At 40.3% G+C, this 22,388-nt stretch overlaps 1 protein-coding gene across 2 annotated transcripts in view; it reads left to right on the forward strand.

Annotated features, from left to right (window-relative positions):
- CYRIA (CYFIP related Rac1 interactor A) overlaps positions 1–22,388 on the forward strand; it is a 101,999-nt gene that overhangs the window by 69,228 nt on the left and 10,383 nt on the right. For both annotated transcript variants that reach the window (XM_040225018.1, XM_040225019.1), the window contains exons 3-9: positions 4,713–4,792; positions 16,200–16,321; positions 17,566–17,671; positions 19,955–20,091; positions 20,558–20,635; positions 20,811–20,927; positions 21,016–21,095. In XM_040225018.1, coding sequence (XP_040080952.1) covers positions 4,723–4,792; positions 16,200–16,321; positions 17,566–17,671; positions 19,955–20,091; positions 20,558–20,635; positions 20,811–20,927; positions 21,016–21,095 — 710 coding nt within the window. In that variant the 5' untranslated portion in view covers positions 4,713–4,722. The remainder of the gene's footprint in view (positions 1–4,712; positions 4,793–16,199; positions 16,322–17,565; positions 17,672–19,954; positions 20,092–20,557; positions 20,636–20,810; positions 20,928–21,015; positions 21,096–22,388) is intronic.

Genomic DNA, 22,388 nt, shown 5'->3' on the forward strand with positions numbered 1-22,388 from the left:
ATTCTTACCTGAAGAATCCCATGGACAGAGGCACATGGTGGCCTACAGGTCATGGGGTCGCAAAGAGACATGACTGAGCAACTAACACTTTCATTTTCACTATATGTTAATAACTATGTTACAGAAAAATATTAGGCTCAACAGAACTTCTTAATCTCCAAACTATGGAGTTATAGATAAAAGAATCTAAGTCTTTGATTTCTTAAATTTTTATACCAGGGATGCTAAAAAATTTGTAGATGCTGGAAGGTATTGGCTCACTCAAAATGCTAAGAAAACCCATCTCTCTAGTAGAGGCATTGAGTCTTTACCATCTCAGACCTTAAGAAAAATACTAGCAAATAAAACCATGTGGGGCTCTTTCTCTATTTTTTCTCTTTCTGTTCGTTATTGATGAAAGGTGGTATTGGCTTAGAAATTCTCCTTTGCAATAGTTGTAGCTACAAAAGAAATTTTCTAAGTGCTTGTTCTCTAATCATGAAAATCGGGCATTGAAATGTTGGTGTACACAGGCAAAGGTCAGGATTCTCAATGCCCATGCCCTGCACTTGAGTTTTGCTATGTCTTACTTCTAGTAAACAAATTTCCTCACCAGAGATGGCCCCATTTGTTAAAAATCACCTCCGGTGGATTTTATTTGCTTTTACACTCTGGAAATACAGCTAATCCTATTGTTAATTTTTTTTCTTCCAAACAAGAGCAGAGTTATAATTAGGATAAAAAAAATTGCGTGTGTGTGTGTGTGTGTGTGTGTGTGTGTGTGTGGTGTCTGTGTGCATGTTTTGCTTCTCTTCTCATTTTTGGAACTGGAGTGTTAGCAGAAAATGACTTCTTTAGGAAAGTCATCATTTTCTACTGAGCAGCCTATGAGCCAACTCCCATGGAAGTGGTTTTAAGCTGAGAGCCAAGAAAGTAGTCATAGAAAACACCAGTATACATCCCAAATCATCACCACTAAGACATGAGCGCCTCCCTTGGCAGAGACATGCGGGCTGTCTTTACAGACACTGTTAACACTCCTACCGTGACTAGAGAAACGCCCTCCTTCAATTTGAAAAAAAAAAAAAAAAAAGTGAAAGGATCCATTTCAAAACTGTATTAAGTAAATAAACCTTGAGGAATAAGCCTTCTGTTTGGGGAAGTCACCCAATTTGTGTCGGCTGTTCCCTTCTCACCCCTCATCCCCCCGCTGGGGGCCTCCTCTCTGCCATTACAAATTCCCAGGGTCCTTCATGCCTGGGTGGAGCTCACTTCTTCTATGAAGCCAACTTTTCTGGAAGACTCCACCCCGACATGGATTCCTACAGAAAGCATGAATTCCTCAAGAAGTATGTTTTTCCCTGTACGTGGAGCAAGACTAGTGAGAAACAGGCTGCTTTGGAATCTTAACAGAAACTGTAGACTCTGTCCCCAGAAAAAGGAGCATAGACCTACAGTACTGTGTTATCCTGCAGACACTTTCTGCAGACCGTGGACTCTCAGCGTTCTCAGCCAGGGACCTGCTAGGGGTCTGAAGCCCCAGGCTCCTTCTTGTGGGGAAAAGAATGTGGACATTGGGTTCCCAGACCCTCAAGTTCAAATGTGACTCCATCTTTTTTTCTCCTGTCATCTTAAGAAATATACTTAACCATCTGAACCTCCTTTTCTTCCAATAAATGAAGACAGTTGTAGCTACCCAAAGAGTGGGTGTAAGGTTTTAGTGAATTTAAGTGTGTGAAAGCTCCAAGCACAGAGCCAGGCACACCGTGGGCACTCAATAAAATGTGCATGTTCTTGTCCCCTTGGAGAGAAACATTTTTTTTTTTGCCATGAAGGAGATGAACTGTTTTTGTATCTGTTCAAGAAGCTTGTATTGAAATGCATGTCTTCTGGGTTCCATAATGCTACATAAGTTCCCACAATTTTATCATTCCAGACAGTTTCTGTTTGAGATGTCAACATCTAGAAATCTAGAATAGTTCCAGTTAACTGACCTTGGCTGTTTTTAGAATCACATCTCAAGATATTTGACCACATCAGCCAACCAGCCTAAGTAACCTTCTGAACAGATAGCACTCTGCAGCCGGCTAATATTTGGATGTATTTCCATGTGTGTTTCAGCCTGTTACTAATTTTAAAGGCTTAACATATTTCCCACCCAGGAATTCTGACAGTAAAATCCTACACAAGGCAGACTTTTAGGAGGAAGCTAAACTCATTCAGGTCTCTTGTGACATGTTAATAGCACAAAACTAGGGAAATTAAGAATATTTAACTTCCATTAAGGCATTTTATATGAAAGTCGGGTCTGCTACTAAACAGTAGAATCATCTTCCTGCAAGATTTGCCTTGGGGTCTGAGTTGGAATTGTTCATTAAATTGGAAACACATTGTTTCCTAGAGACCCAGGAGGGTTTGTGAATATTGCCCAGTGGCAACGATGGACTACACTAGTTGTGAGTTTTAATTTGGCAGAACCTGTCTCACACAGGGCTTTGCTCAAAAATATCTTAAAAGGAAAAACGAATCAAGACAAGGGAGGAAAAAATAAACCGTGACAGAAAGAACATAAAAGAGGGAAGATTCTTTTGGTCAAGAGGAGCATGGGGTTTGCCTCCTACTGTGTGTCTGTGTACTTGTGCACACATGCCCAGGTGACTCTAGTGATAAAGAACCTGCCTGTCAATACAAGAGACACAAGTTCGATCCCTGGGTTGGGAAGATCCCCTGGAGGAGGGCATGGCAACCCACTCCAGTATTCTTGCCTGGAGAATCCCATGGACAGAGGAGCCTGGCGGGCTGCAGTCCATAGGGTCGCACAGAGACGGACATAACTGAAGCGACTTAGCACACACAAACACACACACACGCATGCCCAAATATTCATATGTTTCAAGATCGGCAAGGTCGAAGAAGTATATATCCCAATCTTCTGCCCAACTCATTTTCACAATATTTTAAATTTCTACTTCCCCACCACCAGTGACAGGAAACTCACTATTTCACAGGGCAAATCACCCAATAGTCTGACAACCCTAATGGTGAGAAATGTTTTCACGACATTGAATGAAGATCTTCCTTGTTATTCCCTCATTGGCTCTAGTTCTCTTCCCTAGAGCCACATGACGCCTCTCTGATCTGTCTTCCACAGGAGAATTCTGAGTAAGTATTTGAAGGTGTTAAGATAATCATCATGATGATGACAGTGGTAATTATCACATAGTTTCTTGAGCACTTCTTAGAAGCACTGTGCTAGGCATTTTATATCTTTAACCTCATTAATATCCATGAATTGATGTAATAGATACATTTCAAAAACTCTTTTTATAGATGAGAAAACAGGCTTAGAGAGTCAGTGCCTTGCCTTGGATAACAGAGCTAAACAGGAAACGGAGGACAGATTGCAAGCAGTCCTTCCTGACTCCTTCTAGCTTCACATGAGTGACATGGGTGACCTTGGGTGATATCTGTAAGTGAATGTGAGTATTCTCTCAGAGGGAGGATTATGGAGACTATATTGTACCACCTGCTGCACCCAAGGGAACTGCTTGTTGTGTATTTTTATGCATAGCATCCTTTTGGTTTATTCTTCTTTCACCACATCTTTCTTACAGTGGCTTTTGTTGTTGTTGTTGTTGTTAATTCCTACAGCAACATAAACACTATCAGGAGTCATGTGCATAGAAAATTACAGCCCTGAGCTCCATGATCCCTCACAAGCTGAGGTGTCTGAGTCACGAGTTAGAGGAATGCCTTCAGCATCCAGCATCAGATCGCAGCTCCATAGATATGTGTAGAATGAATGAAGGCACAATGGCCTCCTGAAGAAGAAGAAGGTTTAATGTCTAGAGCTGGGAGGAGTAGACATGTTGCTATTTATTTAAATCAGTTCAGTTCAGTCGCTAAGTTGTGTCTGACTGAGACCCCGTGGACTGCAGCATGCCAGGCTTCCCTGTCCTTCACCAGCTTCCGGAGTTTGCTCAAACTCATGTCCATTGAGTCAATGATGCCATCCAAACCTCTCATCCTCTGTCATCAATAATAACTACATTTTCCCTATTCTTTCAGGTTGGGGTTGCAGATATGTTACAGATTTGTATTTCTCTTTAGGTTGGATTCACCGTTGCAAATGCCTCAGGCTGCAGTTTCGTTGAGAATAATTTTTTGGATGTTATATTTTTTCATTTTTACATTTCATGAAGCACTAATCTCATAACTATTGAAATGTCAAATCGCAGGAACCTCTGACTTACCTGGGAAACAGGACCTCTTGTACAGGCTAAAAGGGATTCCTGGGAGTGTAAATCTGTTTTCTAAACTCTTTTCCTTGGGAACTTTGAGAAATTTACCCTTCTGGATAGGTAATTTAATAATGCCCTCACTGTTCTGCTTGTCTATTGACATGGTATGTTCCCACACCAATGGAACAGAAATCAAGCAAGGATGAAATATTAACTGTAAGGATTCTGGGGATTAGTGAAAGGGAAAGGGGAAAAAAAAATCTAGAATACACCTGAACTCTGCCTCCTATGACCATTACCCAATTCCTTGAACAATAACTAATTGCTAAGTTATCACTTGTCACCTGGCATAAAAATACTTTCTATTAGGTCTTCTGATGTAGTTATAGGGGTTCAATGGTATTTATGCAAATCATTCAAAAATAGCTAACCTTTTAAGAAGTATGTTTTTCATACTGCTAATGGTGTTTGGTTTTATGTTCCCTCTCCTAGGCTTGCTGGGATGGGAAACCTGCTCAAAGTTCTTACCAGGGAAATTGAAAACTACCCACATTTTTTCCTGGATTTTGAAAGTAAGTTCCAAAAATTAAAAGATTATGATGAAAAAGCTTCACTTTCTTTATAGTTTGTTGATAGGGGAGTTATAAAGATTGTTATGTAATACTTAAACCACATCCAAATGTCTCTGCATTTCTCTTGAGTCTTCAAAGACCATTTCCTCCTTTCTTTTCATATATTATTTTTTTTAAAAAAAACAAAAACCATCTTTTTAATATGCTCATGCTTTTCTTTGATTTTAGAAGCAATCAGTTATTGTAAGCCTAACATCAACCATCATCATGTATTTTCCTAATAATTTTCATGAATTATTATGTCATAATCCAAAGAAAAATAGTATACATAGTAACTTATGCAGATTAATATAAAACAAATATCACTAGATGTAAAAGAAAAAGTGATAGATTGCAGAAATGAGATTTAGAGATTTCGTAGTTTTGAGTAATCTCTGTTCTTTGTGTATTATTCGATAATACAGAACTGTTTCAGAATTTTGAGATGCAGCTTTCACTTGAAAGATTTTTTTTAATCAAAAACTTTAGGGAAAATGGCTTATGAATCATGACTGAATACATACAGAGAGATTCTTTCTTGTATTGTTCCTTGTTTATGTTTATTAATGAGTGACACATTCATTTTAAGCAACTGATCTCATGTGTCTATACTTATTCTTGTGTTCTCCTCCTTTTGAATTGCAATTCCACAATACCAAGCACAGTTAAATGTCCTTTGTCCCAGTAGTCATCATCTGTTGCAAACCTTAATGTGCTTTAAACTATAGTTTCAAGTATTTTATTCATATTAAAAATAAGTTGAAACTTCCTTGCATATATATTAAACCTTCTAACAGAGATTTTCTAAGTAAATGCTAGAATAACTTTTTAAGATACAGCAAACCAAACTATGAAAGCTCTCTGGAGGTATCTTTTTAAAACCTTTGTTATGCCTAAATACCTACTTAAAAAGGAAAAGTATTCCCAAAACTCATACATTCTGAAAAAATTTTTTAATGCAAATTATATTCAATTAAAGAGATCTCACTTGTGATTTAACTCAGTTTGCTATTGTTCTTATTGTTTTGCTAAGTTTGGCTGGATTTGATTGGGTGTGGGTTGTTTCGGTTGAGTTTAGCTGCGTTTGGCTGGGTTTGGTTATGTTTGGCTGAGCTTGTCTGGGTTTGGCTGAGTTTGATTGGGTTTGGTTGGGCTTGGTTGGGTTTGCTGAGATTTGATTGGGATTGGCTGGACTTAATTTGGTTTGGCTGGATTTGTTTGGGCTTGGTTGAATTTGGTTGGATTTAGTTGGTTTTGGCTGGGTTTGTTTGGGTTTGGTTGGGCTATGCTGGGTTTGGTTCAGTTTAGTAAGGAGGACACCTGGGAACTCAAGAGCCAGATTGATATGATACTTCAAAAAGAATTTTTTTTTTAAACTGGTGTGACTTTTGCTACTCTTTATAATATGCATATCTTTGTTATTATAGGAAGATTTATTAATAACTTTTAAAATTGTTGTAGAATGAACTACCTATTATTCCAACACCCCAGTTTTACTACTTGCATCTTTAATTGGTCCTTTCCACTTCTTGTCATGTGTATTTTACACTGTTTCATTCAGTGTGCACAAAGGCCAAAATAGTGGTAAAACAGCATTCATTCACAACTTCAGGGGCATACAAACAGCTAAGGGAGTTTCATGCTTCACTTTTTTGGAAAATCTTAACTCCACATGCATGAGTGCACGCTTCTCACAATGTCACCCAGAATTCAGTGGCCCTATTTGCCTCTGTAGCTGTTCTTGAACTTTGGCCTTCCCATGCTTCCACAAAGAATAATATTGAGCTCTTTGTCAAGTCTAATATGAAAGCCCTTTAAAGTGATAAAAGTAAAATCTACAGGAATTTAAAGCAGTAGTTTTCAGCTGGTGTTCTCTGAAGCACCAGAATTCTGAGGCAAGATCTCAGGCCATCCCCTTCCACAGCAACATGGCAAAGGGGCCTCTCTTCCTCTCTCCTACAACCCAAGGACTCTGACCTACTCAGTCTTGTAGTTTGGCCATTTTCTTAATATGTTATTTAAAGAAAGATCATGGTGGCCGAAGAAAACATTTCAATATTTTCAATTTTGATAATGACTTATAGTATCAAAACTCCATTTATAGATATACTCTAATTTCTTCAGGAAGGGGAAGTATAGACTGGATTTCCATGTCTGGTGGCCTATTACTAGGACTACAACTAGAGTATTTAAGGAAGATATAAAACTATAAATTTATAGACATGTATAAAATCCTGTTTCTATCCCCCTTACTACCAAAGAGAAGATTAACATTATTTCACTGAGTCTGGGAAGATGAGTCACTGGGCTGAAGTCACACAGAGAATGATTGGGGAATTGAGGTGGGAGTACAGATGTCTCTGGCCTTCTTCCTCCCTTTGCTTTGATTCCCTTAAGTGCTCATCATAGGCAGCTTCCAGGAAGTAATACAGCCATCATCTTCTGCCTAATTAGAGAGGGAGATGAGATGTCTCATGAAAAAAAAAATTGTTTTCATTTCTTGATTCGTCAAATCTTATTTCCTAAAGCTGGCTTTCAAGAAAGAAGGATGACAGACCGGAAGGGTGGGGAAGATGGCCTGAGGTCATGATTTTTCCTTGAGTGTGTAGATTTCAGCTCATCATGGCAACAGTATGTTGGGTATGGTCATGAGCATCCGTGTAAGCCTGGTGACATCAGGGAGACAGAACTAAGCAAGAGCAGCTATTGCCTAACGAAGCCCCAGGCTGGCGTGGAGGACAATATAGGCAGACGGTTCAAAGACAAAATAAAATAAGGGGCTTAGAAGAGGCATGGTGCAGCCTGAGAATAGAGGGAGAAACTTCTAGTTTCAAGAAATGGATGACCTCAGGAGGAATTAGAGAAGTTTTCTTGCAAAGGTGGACTTTGGAATGGGCTTAAAACAATGTGTATTTTTTTCAAAGACCTGGAAGACCTGAGTTCATTCTCTGGATTGGGAAGGTCCCCTGGAGAAGGGAAAGGCTACCCACTCCAGCATTCTTGCCTGGGGAGTTCCATGGACAGAGGTGCCTGGTGGGCTACATACAGTCCATGGAGTCGCAAAGATCGGACACAACTGAGTGACTAACACCTTCACTTTCAGAAGATTTTTCCAAAGAGAATAGTTGAAATCCCTGAAGGAAAACTACAGAAGATAAGAGCTGAGTGGATGAGAACTTCAGGCATGCTTGTGTTTAAAGGGAGCTTGAGTAGGAGAGAGGCTACATTGAGGGAGAAGCAGGGCAAATTAATTGAGATTCCTGATGGCAGGGCTTGGGCCCCACCCAGTTTGGTGACCCAGCCATCAGCTTGTGTTGAGCTAAGAGACCGAATGAGCCCAAGTGACAGATGCTGGCCATGTGAAGAAACAGAATAGAACAGGCCAGATAGAACAGCCAGAAGACACAGACTTTCAAGAAGGAGGGAGTGAAAATAGATTCAGATGCTGAGAGTAGTCAAGAAGGCTTGAAAAGGGGATGATGAGTTGGGCAGTTAGCTGCCTAACAGATTCAGGATTTATTGCTTTAAATACAGAGGTTGGATTGCAAAGAGTTAAGGAGGAAGTCAGCAGTAAAGGGAGGAAGGCAGGCTGAACAGGGTGTAACAACAGCTTAAATGCATGTGGTACCTCTGCTTTGAGTGTTGAATATTCTTTTTGAAGTCAGTGATGGAATATAATTGAACTGGGTCAAATAGATATAATTAAGCTGGGTCAAAATTTAACACAAAATTAGATACATCTGTCCTTAGGTTTTCCAGTTGTGTAGATCTGATTTAAATTTGTTTGACCTTTGTAGTGGGTTCTACAGTCTATGCTCGTATTTCTACACAGTCACTTACTGTCTTTTTATTGTTTTTTCATCCCGTGACTATTTTCTTTCCATTAACAGAAATGTTATATTTTGATGAAGTGTGATTCATCATTTTCTTCCTTTTTCAGTAAGTGCGTTCTGTATCTTCTTTAAGAAATCATGCCTATTCCATGGTCATAAACATATTCAACTACATTTCCCTAGGAATGCTTTAGAATTTTAAGCTTTATATTTAAGTCAATGATCAATCTTAACAAGTTTTTGCATGTTATGAAAAAGGTATTGGATTTATTTCTTTGTTCATGTGATACAATATTATTCTAACACAGGCAGCATTGCTTTAATGCCCTTATCATAAATTTGTTAACTATTTATAATATGTGTGGGGCTACTTAGGAACCTTTTATTCTCTCTCACTGCTTCTTGATCCATTTCACCAATTAATGCCAAACCATAGCAACTAATAAGTTATGAAGTCAGGAAAAGCAAGTGCTTCAACTTTGTTCTTTCTCAAGATGTTCTGACTATTCTAGCACCTTTATTTTTTTATATAATTTTATGTATCCTTCAAAACTAGCTTTTATGTCCACAAAAAATCTTGCTTGGATACTGATTATAATTATGTAAATCAATAAATCAGTTTGGAGATAATTGACTTCTAGGCAATATTAATTTGTCCCACCTATGCATATAGTCTTTCTGTTTGTTGAGATATTCTTTAATTTCACTCAGAAATATTTTATAGTTTATAGAAATCTGGCATATCTTTTGTTAAATCTACCTTTAATCATGTCATATTTTGACCTTAACAGTTTTCTTACCCTTAGTATTTGAAGCAGTATGTATTTCCCTATTTTGTCTGCCTTTCTTTATAGCATGTTTCTTATAAACAATATGTAGTTGCCCCAAGCTTTTTCATCCAAGCTGAAAATATCAACCTTTTAATTGGTATGTCTAGCCCATGGGTGGAGGAGCCTGGAAGGCTGCAGTCCATGGGGTTGCTAAGAGTCAGACACGACTGAGCGACTTCACTTTCCCTTTTCACTTTCATGCACTGGAGAAGGAAATGGCAACCCACTCCAGTGTTCTTGCCTGGAGAATCCCTGGAACAAGGGAGCCTGGTGGGCTGCCATCTATGGGGTGGCACAGAGTTGGACACGACTGAAGCGACTTAGCAGCAGCAGCAGCAGTCCATTTACTTTTAATTATTGTATATGCATTTAATTAATGTTTGTATTTGTGTATCTTGGTGTTGTTTCCATTCGTTATTTTTCTCCTCTTTGTTTCTCAGTGTCTTACTGTCTTTTAAGTAAACCAAATAACTTTTAGTACTCTTTTGTGTCCTTTCTGCTGACTTTTTAGTTGTGCTTCTTGGTCCTTACTTTAGAGATTATTATATACATCTTTAACTTACTGCCATCTGCCTTCAAAATGCATTGTTTACTTCATGAAGAATTTAAGAAACTTGTCACAGTAGACTTCCAGTCACCACCCTTCCACTCACTCTTGGTGCCATTGTTACATGTTTCACTTCTGTGTACATATGTTATAAACTCATTGCAATGTCTTTATTTTAAACTTTAAACTCTCAAATAGTCTCTGTGTGTTTATATTTGTAATCTTAATAGATCTTTTATATTTATCGACCTATTTTTCAGTGTTCTCCATTCCTTCTGACATAGCTAGGTCTCTTTGGTATTATTTCACTTTAGCCTAAAGAACTTCTCTGTGGAAAAGATTTAGATGGCGTCTCATGCTTATGTCACGTGTGACCTATTCAGTATCTGACATAGACCTGGGCACGAAGCATAAGCTTAGGAACCTTGGCTTCTTCACTGATGCTAATTCAGTAACTATCTGCAGAGCACCTTCTGTATCCTAGCTTCAGGCAGGACCAGCAGAAGTGGGGGACGGGTCTTAGTGGAGCAGAGGGTCATGAGGGGGAATGACTTAAGGTACATAAATACAGGAACATTAGAAGAGCACAGACTCTTTTTCAAGGAGTACGTAACTAGGGAGATTAGATGCAAGCACAATGAAGAGACAATAGTACAAGCAACAGAGAAGAAATCTGTAATAGCTAGAACAAAGAGAAAGTGATGGACTAGCCAAAAGAAGTACAGGTTCTAGGCTGGGATGAAGATACGTTTCTTAGGCTATACTAACCGAAAAGTGATTTTCTTATAAGAAAAATCCACCTTTATGAGCATGATAGGAACGCCAAAAACCATAATGGTGGTTGATGGGGTTAGTCAAGAGGGAAATTCTAAAGCTCCCAAGCCATGGTACTTCCAGAAAGGCTCTGCGTATTTTGACTTGAAACAACTGCAGTCGCCTACTCTTTAAAGCAAGGGTGTGGGTGCATGTCAGATTATGCAGTCAGCTGGAATTTCTTTGGGGGATGCAGAATACTTCCTACTGCTACTGATCTCCTCTTTCATCTCCCCCTCTCTGGTACTCTCACATCTGCTGTGGTTGTGCATGGGAGGCTAGATAATCTTGGAAAGGGAAAGGAGGAAAATAAAAGATGTTTTTGGTCACTTTACAAATGAAACCAAAACAAACAAAAAGCAAAGGAATGGAACAGACCTGGGAAGTAACTTGTTTATGCCAAGGCAGGGATTCATTCAGAGATTCTTTCAGTTTCTAGCACTTTCGCTTTTTAAGTGCTTTTCAGCTGTCAACATCCTCTTTATGGTCCTACACATCACAGACCCCCACAGGACCTTATAGGGAGGAGATGAGGCTCTTGCTAGCTTCCCTCCCTCTACCAAGAATTCATCGGAGCCCAAGAGAGATTAATTGGCTAGCCCTGAGGTCTCATATTTAGTGAGTGAAAACTTATGATAGGATCTGGTTCTTCAAAAATTACATCCCTGGAGCTCTCTCTTCCCCCCATGACATCACAGGGATGCCTCAGCATGTGAATGAAATAAACAAGCCTTCAAGTGTCTTAAACCTCCCTGCTTTTTGCAGTCCCTCATCTGACTGTCCCTTGGCAGAGGGCTCTGGCATAGGATGACTGATGTTCCTGTACAAATAAATACGTCAGTCCCGTCACGCTTACCTCTTCTGACAGACCTTTGCAATGTTAGATTGTTTTTTGTAAGCAGTTAGTATCGTGCTATAAATCGTTTCCATTTTTATATCCTCAGTGTTCATATCAGGGCTTCCCTGGTGGCTCAGACGGTAAAGAATCTGCCTGCAATGCAGGAGACGCAGGTTTGATCCCTGGGTCAGAAAAATCCCCTGGAGAAGGGAATGGCAACCCACATCACATCAGTGTTCTTACCTGGAGAATCCCACGGACAGAGGAGCCTGGTGGGTTACAGTCCACGGGGTCTTAAAGCATTGACCTGACTGAAAGACACACATACACACACACACACACACATAATGTTAATATCAGATAGTTATTACACTTCCTAGTTTATCCTGAAGGGGTGAAGGGTGAAATGAGGAAGTGGGTAGAGAAGAAGAGCTATAGATTTAATTTATGGTTTGGCAAACCCTTCCTGCTCTACCTTTCTCTGGTGTTTATACAACAGCTGGTGGATGCAGAGATAGGGATGTATCCTACTGATGAAATGCCAGGGCTTCCTTCAAAGCCAAAGACATCTCCAAATAAATTGTCTTCCATTCACCTTTTCTTCAGTTAATTTGTTTGATTCTCTGTCAGCTTTTCCACACAGTCTTGAATAGGTCTTTAGGGGTAGGTGTGTGTGTTCCCAGGGCTTGTGGAGACAGAGTGCATCCTTGGCTGATTTACAAAGATAAGAACTCTTTGATTTGACAGCCTTGCTCTGGGTTGAGCCCTGCCGCCTGTGCCCTGGGGTATGTTCACCGAAGATGTTCCTTTCTGACAAACAAAGCTGGTGGCCACCTTGCTTTACATCGGCACAGTGGAATGCCGAGAATTCTGCTCTCAGTAAATATCACGGTCCTTCAGTACGAAACCTCCCCCTGACCCCTGTGACTCTAACATGCTGACAGTTAATATCCACTGTCACTGGGAAATTGAGTCAAAGGAGGATAAATAGGTCCCCTATAAACAAAATGAATACTGTTGAACTTTCTTAATTGATAAGATGGTGCTTTTTCCATTAAAAATTCTAGGCACTTGGAATTCAGCAAATTCTTGACAATAAATGTATGTATTCAAGGTCACGGGGCACATGATACATTTTCATTCTTTCCACAACAGCTAGAATAGGGGTTTAAATCACTGCCTGGAGAAAGGCCTGGAGAGGCTTGTTCCAGGGCTCCTAGAAGTGTTGGTTTCTGAAATTGCCTGTGTAAATCACAGGCACTTTTAACAGCTTCATTGTTAGACAGGAACAGTCCAGCTTTCTGTAACCATTCTGCTCAATTTCGATGAAATAACTGGTGATGATTAGGAATTTAGAATGTGATTCTTAGAAGAAACGTCACTAAATAATTCACTGGTTACAACTGGAAACAGGGACCCATTTCCATCATCATCATTATTATTAGTGTGTGTATGTACCTTTGACTTAAGATCAATCTTTGTGTTAAAAATAGAAAAACAGAAGCCTTAATTCAGAGTTCCTGTTCACTAAGCAAATGCTCTAGGAGGTTGCTGATAGGTTAAATAGTAACCTTTCCAATCACTAATTCTTCTGGGTCTTTTTCAAGACGTCTCTCCTTGACATCTGAAGACACAATACATTTTAAAAGCATGGTGACCAACTGAATCTCAATTTGGAGAATGCCAAAAGTGTAGACCCCAAAGTCTCTCAAAGGACTATTCCAGAAAGTGAAATAACAGCTTTAGAATTAGGAGAGTAACATTAATGCAGGTTTGCACTCATCGAATATTCTATTAATATGTTAACCACACTGAGGAAACATTGAGGCCATAGATAAATGATGGAGGATTTAAAAACATATTAACTAAAGTGTGAATAGCCAGTCTGATTGTAGGTAAATGCATATTATCTTCACAGTGATAGTGAGACATGCAACAGTGGTAAAGCCATTTCAGGAGACAAGACAGAGGGAGGATCTGGAGGTAGTAAGATCTTTATTTTTTTCACCACTTCTCAACACTCACGTTCTCTGTCATATGATCAATTTCATCATTTATCCATTGAGACAGACATGACATGTTTAGTAAGTTTCTCCAGTGGGTAGGGTGTATGGGAGCCCTGAGGACAAGCATCCAGGCCCTATCTTCAGATAGCTTAGTATTCAAAGATGAGCAGGAAAACCATCACAAAACAATATGAATTGCTGTTCAGTTGCTAAGTTGTGTCTGATTCTTTGCGACCCCATGGACTGCAGCAAGCCAGGCCTCCATGTCCTTCACTATCTTCCAGAATTTGCTCAAAGTCATGTCCACTGAGTCAGTGATGCTATCTAACCATCTCATCCTCTGTTACCTCCTCTCCTTTTGCCTTCAATCTTTCCCATCATCAGGATCTTTGCATCAAATAGCCGAAGTATTGATGCTTCAGCTTTAGTATCGGTCCTTCCAATGAATATTTAGGTTTGATTTTTCTTTAGGATTAACTGATTTGATCTTCTTATAGTCCAGGGGCTCTCAAGAGTCTTCTCCACACCACAATTTGAAAGCCTCAATTCTTTGATACTCAACCTGCTTTATGGTCCAACTCTCACATCCATACATGACTGCTGGAAAAGTCGTAGCTTTGACTCTATGTTTCAATCATTCAGCCCATTTTTCTACTGCCATTACTGTGTGCCAGGCACTGTGTTAGATCCTGGAGATACAGTGTCAAATGAGACAAATAAGGTCTGAGTCTTACAGTCTTATGGATCAGATTCTCACTTATTAGCCCTATCTGTTCTTTTAGCTAGGGGATCAAAGTGGGGTGAATTATGAACTTAGGGATATGGGCCAAGACCACATGTCACTTAGGGTTACATGGTCCTTTTCTCATTTGAAAACCAAGACAAACAGATTAGGGCTTCTCCCAGCTGGTACTTTCTATCTCGGAAGTTTATGCCACTTGTGATTTGAGTCCTCTAGACTCTTAGAGCAGCCTGGCCCAGAAGCCAGGAACTGTGCAGTCAACACCTAGGGCTTAATTAATAGCTGGAAGAAAAGGTGATTCAGTTCCCTGACAGAGAAAAGCGGCAAAGCCTAGGACTTACAATAAGCCTAACCAATTATGGAAGAAAATGAGCCTGTAATTCAGGAGACGCGAGTTTGAATCTTGCTTTGGAAGATTCCCCTGGAGGAGGGCATGGCAGCCCACTCCAGGATTCTTTCCCGGAGAATCCCGGAGACAGAGGAGCCTGGCGGGTTACAGTCCATAGGGTTGCAAAGAGTGGGACATGACTGAAGTGATGAGCACACATGCAGGTACCCTTTCATTAATGAAGTCTGCTGGGATAAGTCAGTCCCTTAGGACTTGGATTTTTGAAAACAGATTTTAGGAGATGACATCTGTCCTCTTCCTGTATTAGTAATGCCTTTGTTTTAGATGGAGATTAATTTCCTAACTAGCCCAGGCAAGAAACCTATTTTATAGGCATTGTGAGAGAAATAAGACCCTATCTTTACCACCATTCAACTTTCACCCACCAGCCCTCACAAAATATTCCTGCAGGCAAGAACATATATTGGCTCCAGGAATGTAAACAAGTCGGAATTCATTGAGGAACTAAGTGGATGTCTCTGTGACTGTTAGAATTTGTTCTTCAGTATTTAAGTTTAAATGCATTGCTTATTTTTGTGGATAAGTTTCATGGTTACGACCAAAGATGAACAGTACAGGAGTCTTTAAAATGAACTCTCTGCACTTCTTGAGCTCATGTTCAAAAAGGAACTCCATTGCTTTCTACATCATTGTGTTCTGCAAAGATACATCTATGCCATAGCTCTGAAGGATTAATTACAGAAAATCTTAAGTGTTTTTTTAGTATGGGAATATAAGAGGGACTACTTTCCCATCTAGACTCAGATTCACAGACTTTCAGTCACAATAGCTTCTATTAAATATTAGAATTGGATCCCAAAAGGTAATGTTTATTCTTCCTATCACCCAGTGTACCACTTGACACATAGTATATGTGCAAAGAAAAAAACTGATCTATACAAATAAAGAGGTGCCTACAATGATTCCATAGACTTTAGGTGGCTCAGTGGTAAAGAATCTGCCTGCACTGCAGGAGACATGGGCTTGATCTCTGGGTCAGGAAGATCCCCTGGAGAAGGAAATGGCAACCCACTCCAGTATTCTTGCCTGGGAAATCAAATGGACAGAGGAGCCAGGTAGGCTACAGTCCATGAGGTCTCAAAGAATCAGATACAACTGAGCAACTGCACATGCACAATGATTCTAACAAGCTTTGTTAGATGTGAGTGAAATATTTGTAACTATTTTGAACTGAGTAATGGCCAGATCTTCTGTTAGTTTTCATTTCTTAGCACCTTATTATGTTAAAGAGGAAATACCATGCCTGCAGGAGTCACATATGATTGTCTAGTGGGTAGAATTGAATGCCGAGCCTCTTCCCAGGTTGTTTATAAACACAAGCCTCTGTCTCTTGGTTTCCTGTCTGCCTAGATGCCCAGCCCACAGAAGGAGAGAGGGAAATATGGAACCAGATCAGCGCCGTGCTCCAGGATTCCGAGAGCATCCTCGCAGACCTGCAGGCGTACAAGGGCGCAGGGCCAGAGATCCGAGATGTATGCCAATAATAACACTAAGCTGACAACGCCCTTGGTGGAGAAGGGAAACCCACACACGCACACACAGCAAGATTAAGTAATAGCCCTAGTTTTTCCTAGCATACGAGGAAGAACAAGGAGGGTAATGTGTCCTTAAAAATGTATGAATGGTCCCTTTTATTCGAGTCCACTGATCTGAGCACATAGTGCTGTACACCATGTAAAGTGCAAGCCATTCTCTTCTCTGACATACGTTTGAAACTGTGGGACTCACATTTAAACAATAATTTGTCAATATGTTGCTTCGTGTAAGAGAAACAAACATACAGATGAAATCTGTGAATGGTAGTTGAAATATGAGTCATAAGGTCTGGGTGTATGTGAACTTTCCAACATTTTGTAATGATTTTTGGCAGGTTTCATGACTATCACAATCAAGAGACATAAACAACCTCCCTTAAGGAGCCTGCTCGTCTGTCATCCTGAAATGACGTGTAAGATCAAAATAATAAGTGCAGGAAAAAGAAAACAGTGACCAAAACAAAAAAAAAATTGGCAGTGTGGCTTTTGAGAGTTTGTCATGCCTTCAAGGCAAGAAACCTCACACTCCTTTTGTTTGAAATAATTAGTTTTGTGGAAGTATCAGCACACACACATTGCCATCACCATTTTCTGAAAAAAGAAAAAAAAAAACAACATAGCCACAACAATAAAATGCTGCTAGCATCATAATCCTCAAACTGCTGAAACCCAGGCAAAACAGCATTTCAAAGAAAGCAGCAGCCTATTAAGAGGTTATTTTTCTACTTAAGGGTCACCATTTAATTTAGGTAATTTAGGTACCATCTCAGACTGTCAGGAATGTAATACATATTATAGAGAAAGGAAAACATCTACAGAATCTGCACTTCATAATGAGCACTAGCTCTACTTTAGAAGAATCAAATGGTCATGGAGGAGATCTGAATTGCTTCCAATTAGACATGCTTTTTTTTTTTTTTTTTTTTGCATTGAAGATACAAGAAGTGAGTCAAATGACATGGTGTCTAATTGTTGAGCCATTTCCTTATGTCCAAGTGCTAAAATCACCATCCTAATTGAGCATCTTGGACAACACTTCCATGAACTGATTGAGGCAGTACACAATAGCAAAAGACAGCAGGAATTTTTTTTAAAACCCAAATTCTTTCTCAATCTTAAGTCATTTTGACGTGGAGCCTACCACTTCTTTTTAAGCAGACAATTCCATCATGTTTTGGCAGGCCATCCAAAATCCCAATGACATCCAGCTTCAGGAAAAAGCTTGGAATGCAGTGTGTCCTTTGGTCGTGAGGCTGAAGAGATTTTATGAGTTTTCCATCAGGCTAGGTGAGTATGTATGTATGATTTTCATGTCCCTCTTGTGAAACTCTGTGATGGTGTTTGAGGAAGTAGCAGGAAAAGCTCAGAGACTGGAAACTACCCCACATCCACTCTTGTGCATCATCAGAGGCCACTCAGATACAAAACCAGTGGTCATGTCCATTTCTGACAACATGCCTCAGAGTTTCTTCCCCTGCATTTATTGGCATGTTTCAAGTGTCTTTACTAAGGGTCTCCCTTTGGTTTTGTTCTCACCTAAGTTCTATTCTTAACAGTATTACCCTGTCTGATCACATTTCCAAAGGACAGAGAAGTTGGAAAATCTATGTTACCTGCTAACCCAAAAAGAAGTTGGTTGGCTGGAATCATGTGTTAAATTTATTTGGTTGGCCAGAAAATGTTAATTCGGATTTTCCAGATGACAGCACAGAAAAACCCAAACGAGCTTTTTGGCCAACTCAATAATATAGCAAAATACAAGAAAGACAAATATAATGTTCTGTTCTTAAGCTTAAAAAAAAAAAAAAAAAAAAAAACAACCACAACCCTGTGCAGGTACAGGATGGCTTTGCAGAGGTCAGAGTAAAATCAAGTCTGGTTGACAGTAGGCTCCATGTGACCACCGATATGATACAACCCCTCCCCCAACAGTAAAGCTATCTGAGGTTTCACTGGTTAAAACGTATGAAATATCTAGAATGAGGAAGGGGGTTTTATTGTTGTTCAGTCGCTCAGTCATGGCCGAGTCTCTGCGACCCCATGGACTGCAGCACGCAAGGCTTCCCTGTCCTTTACTGTCTCCTGCAGTTTGCTCAAACTCATGTCCATTGAGTTGGTGATGCCATCCAATCATCTCTCTATCCCCTCAAACTCATGTCCATTGAGTTGGTGATGCCATTCACCTGTCTCATCCTCTGTCGTCCCCTTCTCCTGCCTTCAACCTTTCCCAGTATCAGGGTCTTTTCCAAAGAGTCGGCTCTTTGCATCAGATGGCCAAAGTATTGGAACTTCAGCTTCAGCATCAGTCCTTCCAATGAGTAGTCAGGGTTGATTTCCTTTAGGAAGTGTGTGGTTATGTTTATTCTACTTCTGCCATAAGTGAGTGCCACATTTTAAGAATTAAACAGAGAAAGTGAAGTACCCTGGGGGAATAATAGCTATGATGTTGAGAGAACTTGAAACTGAGACTCCAAGGGAATAGTTCAATGAACTGAACCAGTTTTTCAAGAAGAGCTCCTGAAGACTCTCAGGTTGAAGAGGAATTGACGTCTCAGTTTCCTCAAAGTTTGTGTCTAGACCCCTTGAACTGAAATCATAAGGAGCCAAGTGTCAGCTCAGCAGATGGAAAAAGATCCACCAAGGTCAAGTGGGCTGCCTCAGAAGACAGTGTGTTTCTGTAGATAGAAAATGCTAGTAGATGTCCTCAGAAAGAGACTGTAAAAGGCCTCTAGGGATGATAAAGTCAGCACCAGCGAACCCTTGTAAAGAGCCAGATAATAAATATTTTAGGCTTGTGGGCTATCCTATTGTTGTTACAGCCACTCAGCCCTGCCATTGTGGCACAGAATGAAAATATTAATGAAGCATGGCTGTGTTTTAATAAAACTGTATTTGCAAAAAAAGTGACTGTGGACCAGATTTAGCCTGTGGACCATAGTTTGCCTACCTCTTGTCTAGAGGATTGATAAAATGACTTGATGCCAAGAAAAATATATTGAAGAAAAAGCAGGAAGGAAGGTTTAGAAACAGACAAGTGAGAGTAATGAGACTGTTTTCAGGATAATAATGGAGGTAAATATGGCAGCAGGTTTGTAGAAAAATATTCCTGGGATTTGCTAAGAGTGTCATTGCAGAGAAGGGCTGGTGTGGACTAGAAGCCTCTCCCTGCAAAGCAAGCAATTTAACCCATGCATTTAGGTCCACCTCATCTCATCCTGGGTCATAGATGGCTGTCCCATGCACATGATCCTATTTGTGGTTTTCTACACTGTTAGGATTTGGGACAACAGAACATGGGAGGGTCCAGCTGAGCTTTGGGACCATGAGTCAGTTCTGCAGTAGAGGCAGCCTTCTCAGGCATGGAGGACAGGGGGATTCCTTTTCCTCCTTATCCACATACATCACATTTCACACTGTTCTGGGCGGGGGGGTGGGGTGGGGTGGGGAGAAGGTCGAGAGGAAAGGCTCACACAGGTTATCTCTGAAAATGTCAACTGGGGCTGCAAATTGGGCTTTTTGAAAAATCTCTGTGGTCCACCTCAAATAGGTATGTATCCCTTTGACTTTTAGAAAAAGCTCTTCAGAGTTTATTGGAATCTCTGACCTGTCCACCCTACACACCAACCCAGCACTTGGAGCGAGAGCAGGCCCTGGCCAAGGAATTTGCGGAAATTCTGCATTTCACCCTTCGATTCGATGAGCTGAAGGTTAGGCCATGTGTGCTTGGACAATTTAACAGATTCATACTGACCACCTGCATGTCCAGGTGCTTTGCAGGGCTGTGGGGTGGGGAAAAAAGACAGGGAAGTAGCTCCTTTCCTCAAGAGACGTGTGATGTGGTAAGAATTCACACTCCTTGTGGTCAAAGTGATTTACGATGGTGGTTTGTATGTGGAAATTCAAAATCTGCCAAATGCAACCAGAGAAAACATCTCAAGTGTCTGTTCCTCTTTGGAAGCCAGTGTGCTTTCCCTAAAATCTAGCCAAGGGTAAAAATAGGGCGTATTCTTAAATAATGAAGCTCTGAGTCTATTTTTAACCCAAAGTTGTTTTGATTCTTGGGTAACAAAGAGAAGTCCTGGTATCTGTGCAAAATATAGTGCCTGGACTTTGGGTGCATAACACCCCTCTGATGCTGAGAAATGACCTTCTTTCCTCTTTTCTGAACCTCAGATGAGGAACCCAGCTATTCAGAATGACTTCAGCTACTACAGAAGGACCATCAGTCGCAATCGCATCAACAACATGCATGTGAGTCCCTGGATCTCCTGGGTCGACAGCCCCAGGTTCCAGATCTCTTTTAATTTCTGCATCAGGAGGGGCACAGGGAGAAGACAGAGCCTTTGTGATTCATTTTCCAGAAGACACAATTTGAAATGTTGACCATCTCTTTATCAATCGCATCTTTTCATCTTCTTTTCATCAGCTAGACATTGAGAATGAAGTCAACAATGAGATGGCCAATCGAATGTCCCTATTCTATGCAGAAGCCACGCCGATGCTGAAAACCCTCAGCAATGCCACCATGCACTTTGTCTCCGAAGTAAGTGATATTGAACAACAAAGTGCCTTCTGCCCAGTTGCCCATAAAAGCTGCTAACAGGCTAACACCCTTTGTGTCTCCCATTTAGAACAAAACCCTGCCAATAGAGAACACCACAGACTGCCTCAGTACAATGACAAGCGTTTGTAAAGTCATGCTGGAAACTCCGTAAGTTAAATCAGAGGTGTATCCATGTCAAGAATTCATGTATCTCTAACAATGATGACGGTGGTGATGACAGCTTCTAACATTTGGGTTAGCACGTCAACATTTCCTTATATATTACCTGAATTAGTTTCATAAAGAACTCTGGCGATAGGTGTAGTTTCCCCATCTTAAAGCTAAGGAAGTCAAGGCTGAAATTGGTTAACTGACATCTCTCCAAAGATCGCATGGCTTGTTAGATGGCAGAATCAAAACTTGAATCAAAGATGCAGGAGAAGTTGTATGCACATCAAATGGTGGATTGAGTTAAATGGGTATTGTTATAAGTATACTGGAGAAAAGATTTGAGAGAATATTTAAAACCAAGAGTAGAAGTGGTAACACTATTGTGAAAATGATAATGAAAACCTCTCTCTCAGGCATGTGGCAGTTTCTTTGTACTTAAATTAGGTGCTAGATTTAAAAAATGCTTGAGTTGTTGAGGTGAGGCAGTATGGTGATGAGGAAATCTCCACTCCGGTGTCAGGTTTCCCCTTATTCTGTTTATTTTGTAGCCCCTTCTGTGCCCACTGACAAGTGGTCTGACCTTGGTTTCCTCACCTGATGAGATCCCCGTAATGCCATCTACAAGGCAGAAAGTTTGGGAGTGCCAAAGGCGTCAAGAGTGCCTTCTAAAATGTGACGCTCTGTTCAAATGTAAGATGGCATTCCTTTCAGATATTTCATTTGTATTTAAGTTAATATTTATTCCAAGATGGAAATAGTAATCATCATCATTGTGGAGCCAAGTCAGAATGAAGTTGATATTAAGAAAGCCTCTAGAATTGGCCTGAATTATCTGAATCATCAATGACCCTGTCAAGGTAAGGGAACAGAATTCAAGCTCCACAAATACTCTCAACCCAATGAACGGTATGTAATCTCTTTTAGATATCTTTGCCAATCTAATTCAATCTGCAGCCTGTATCTTAACAAAGGAAGTTACCCTGACTGGCATCGCAGTAGCTGCTCTATAGAAATGAGCTTGATTCGTTTTCTCCATAATGAAGCCATTATTCTCTATAATCTAGGACAGCCAGAGAGACCTGCTATAAAATATTCATGATTGATGGGTGGGGGAGTTATGTACGTGATGAGCTGGCTCACTGAGGGCAGAAGAGAAGAGAATTTACTGCCCTCCAATTTACCTTGTTTTCACGTTGGTTGGATAGATTCAAGGAGAATTAGCATCGTCAGTTTCTTTAAGAGCTTATTAACCTGGTTCTTGCAGGTCTAGGATTGTTCTCAAGAGAGGAT

Source organism: Oryx dammah, unplaced genomic scaffold, assembly GCF_014754425.2.
Source record: "Oryx dammah isolate SB20612 unplaced genomic scaffold, SCBI_Odam_1.1 HiC_scaffold_25, whole genome shotgun sequence".
Classification (NCBI taxonomy): Eukaryota; Metazoa; Chordata; class Mammalia; order Artiodactyla; family Bovidae; genus Oryx; species Oryx dammah.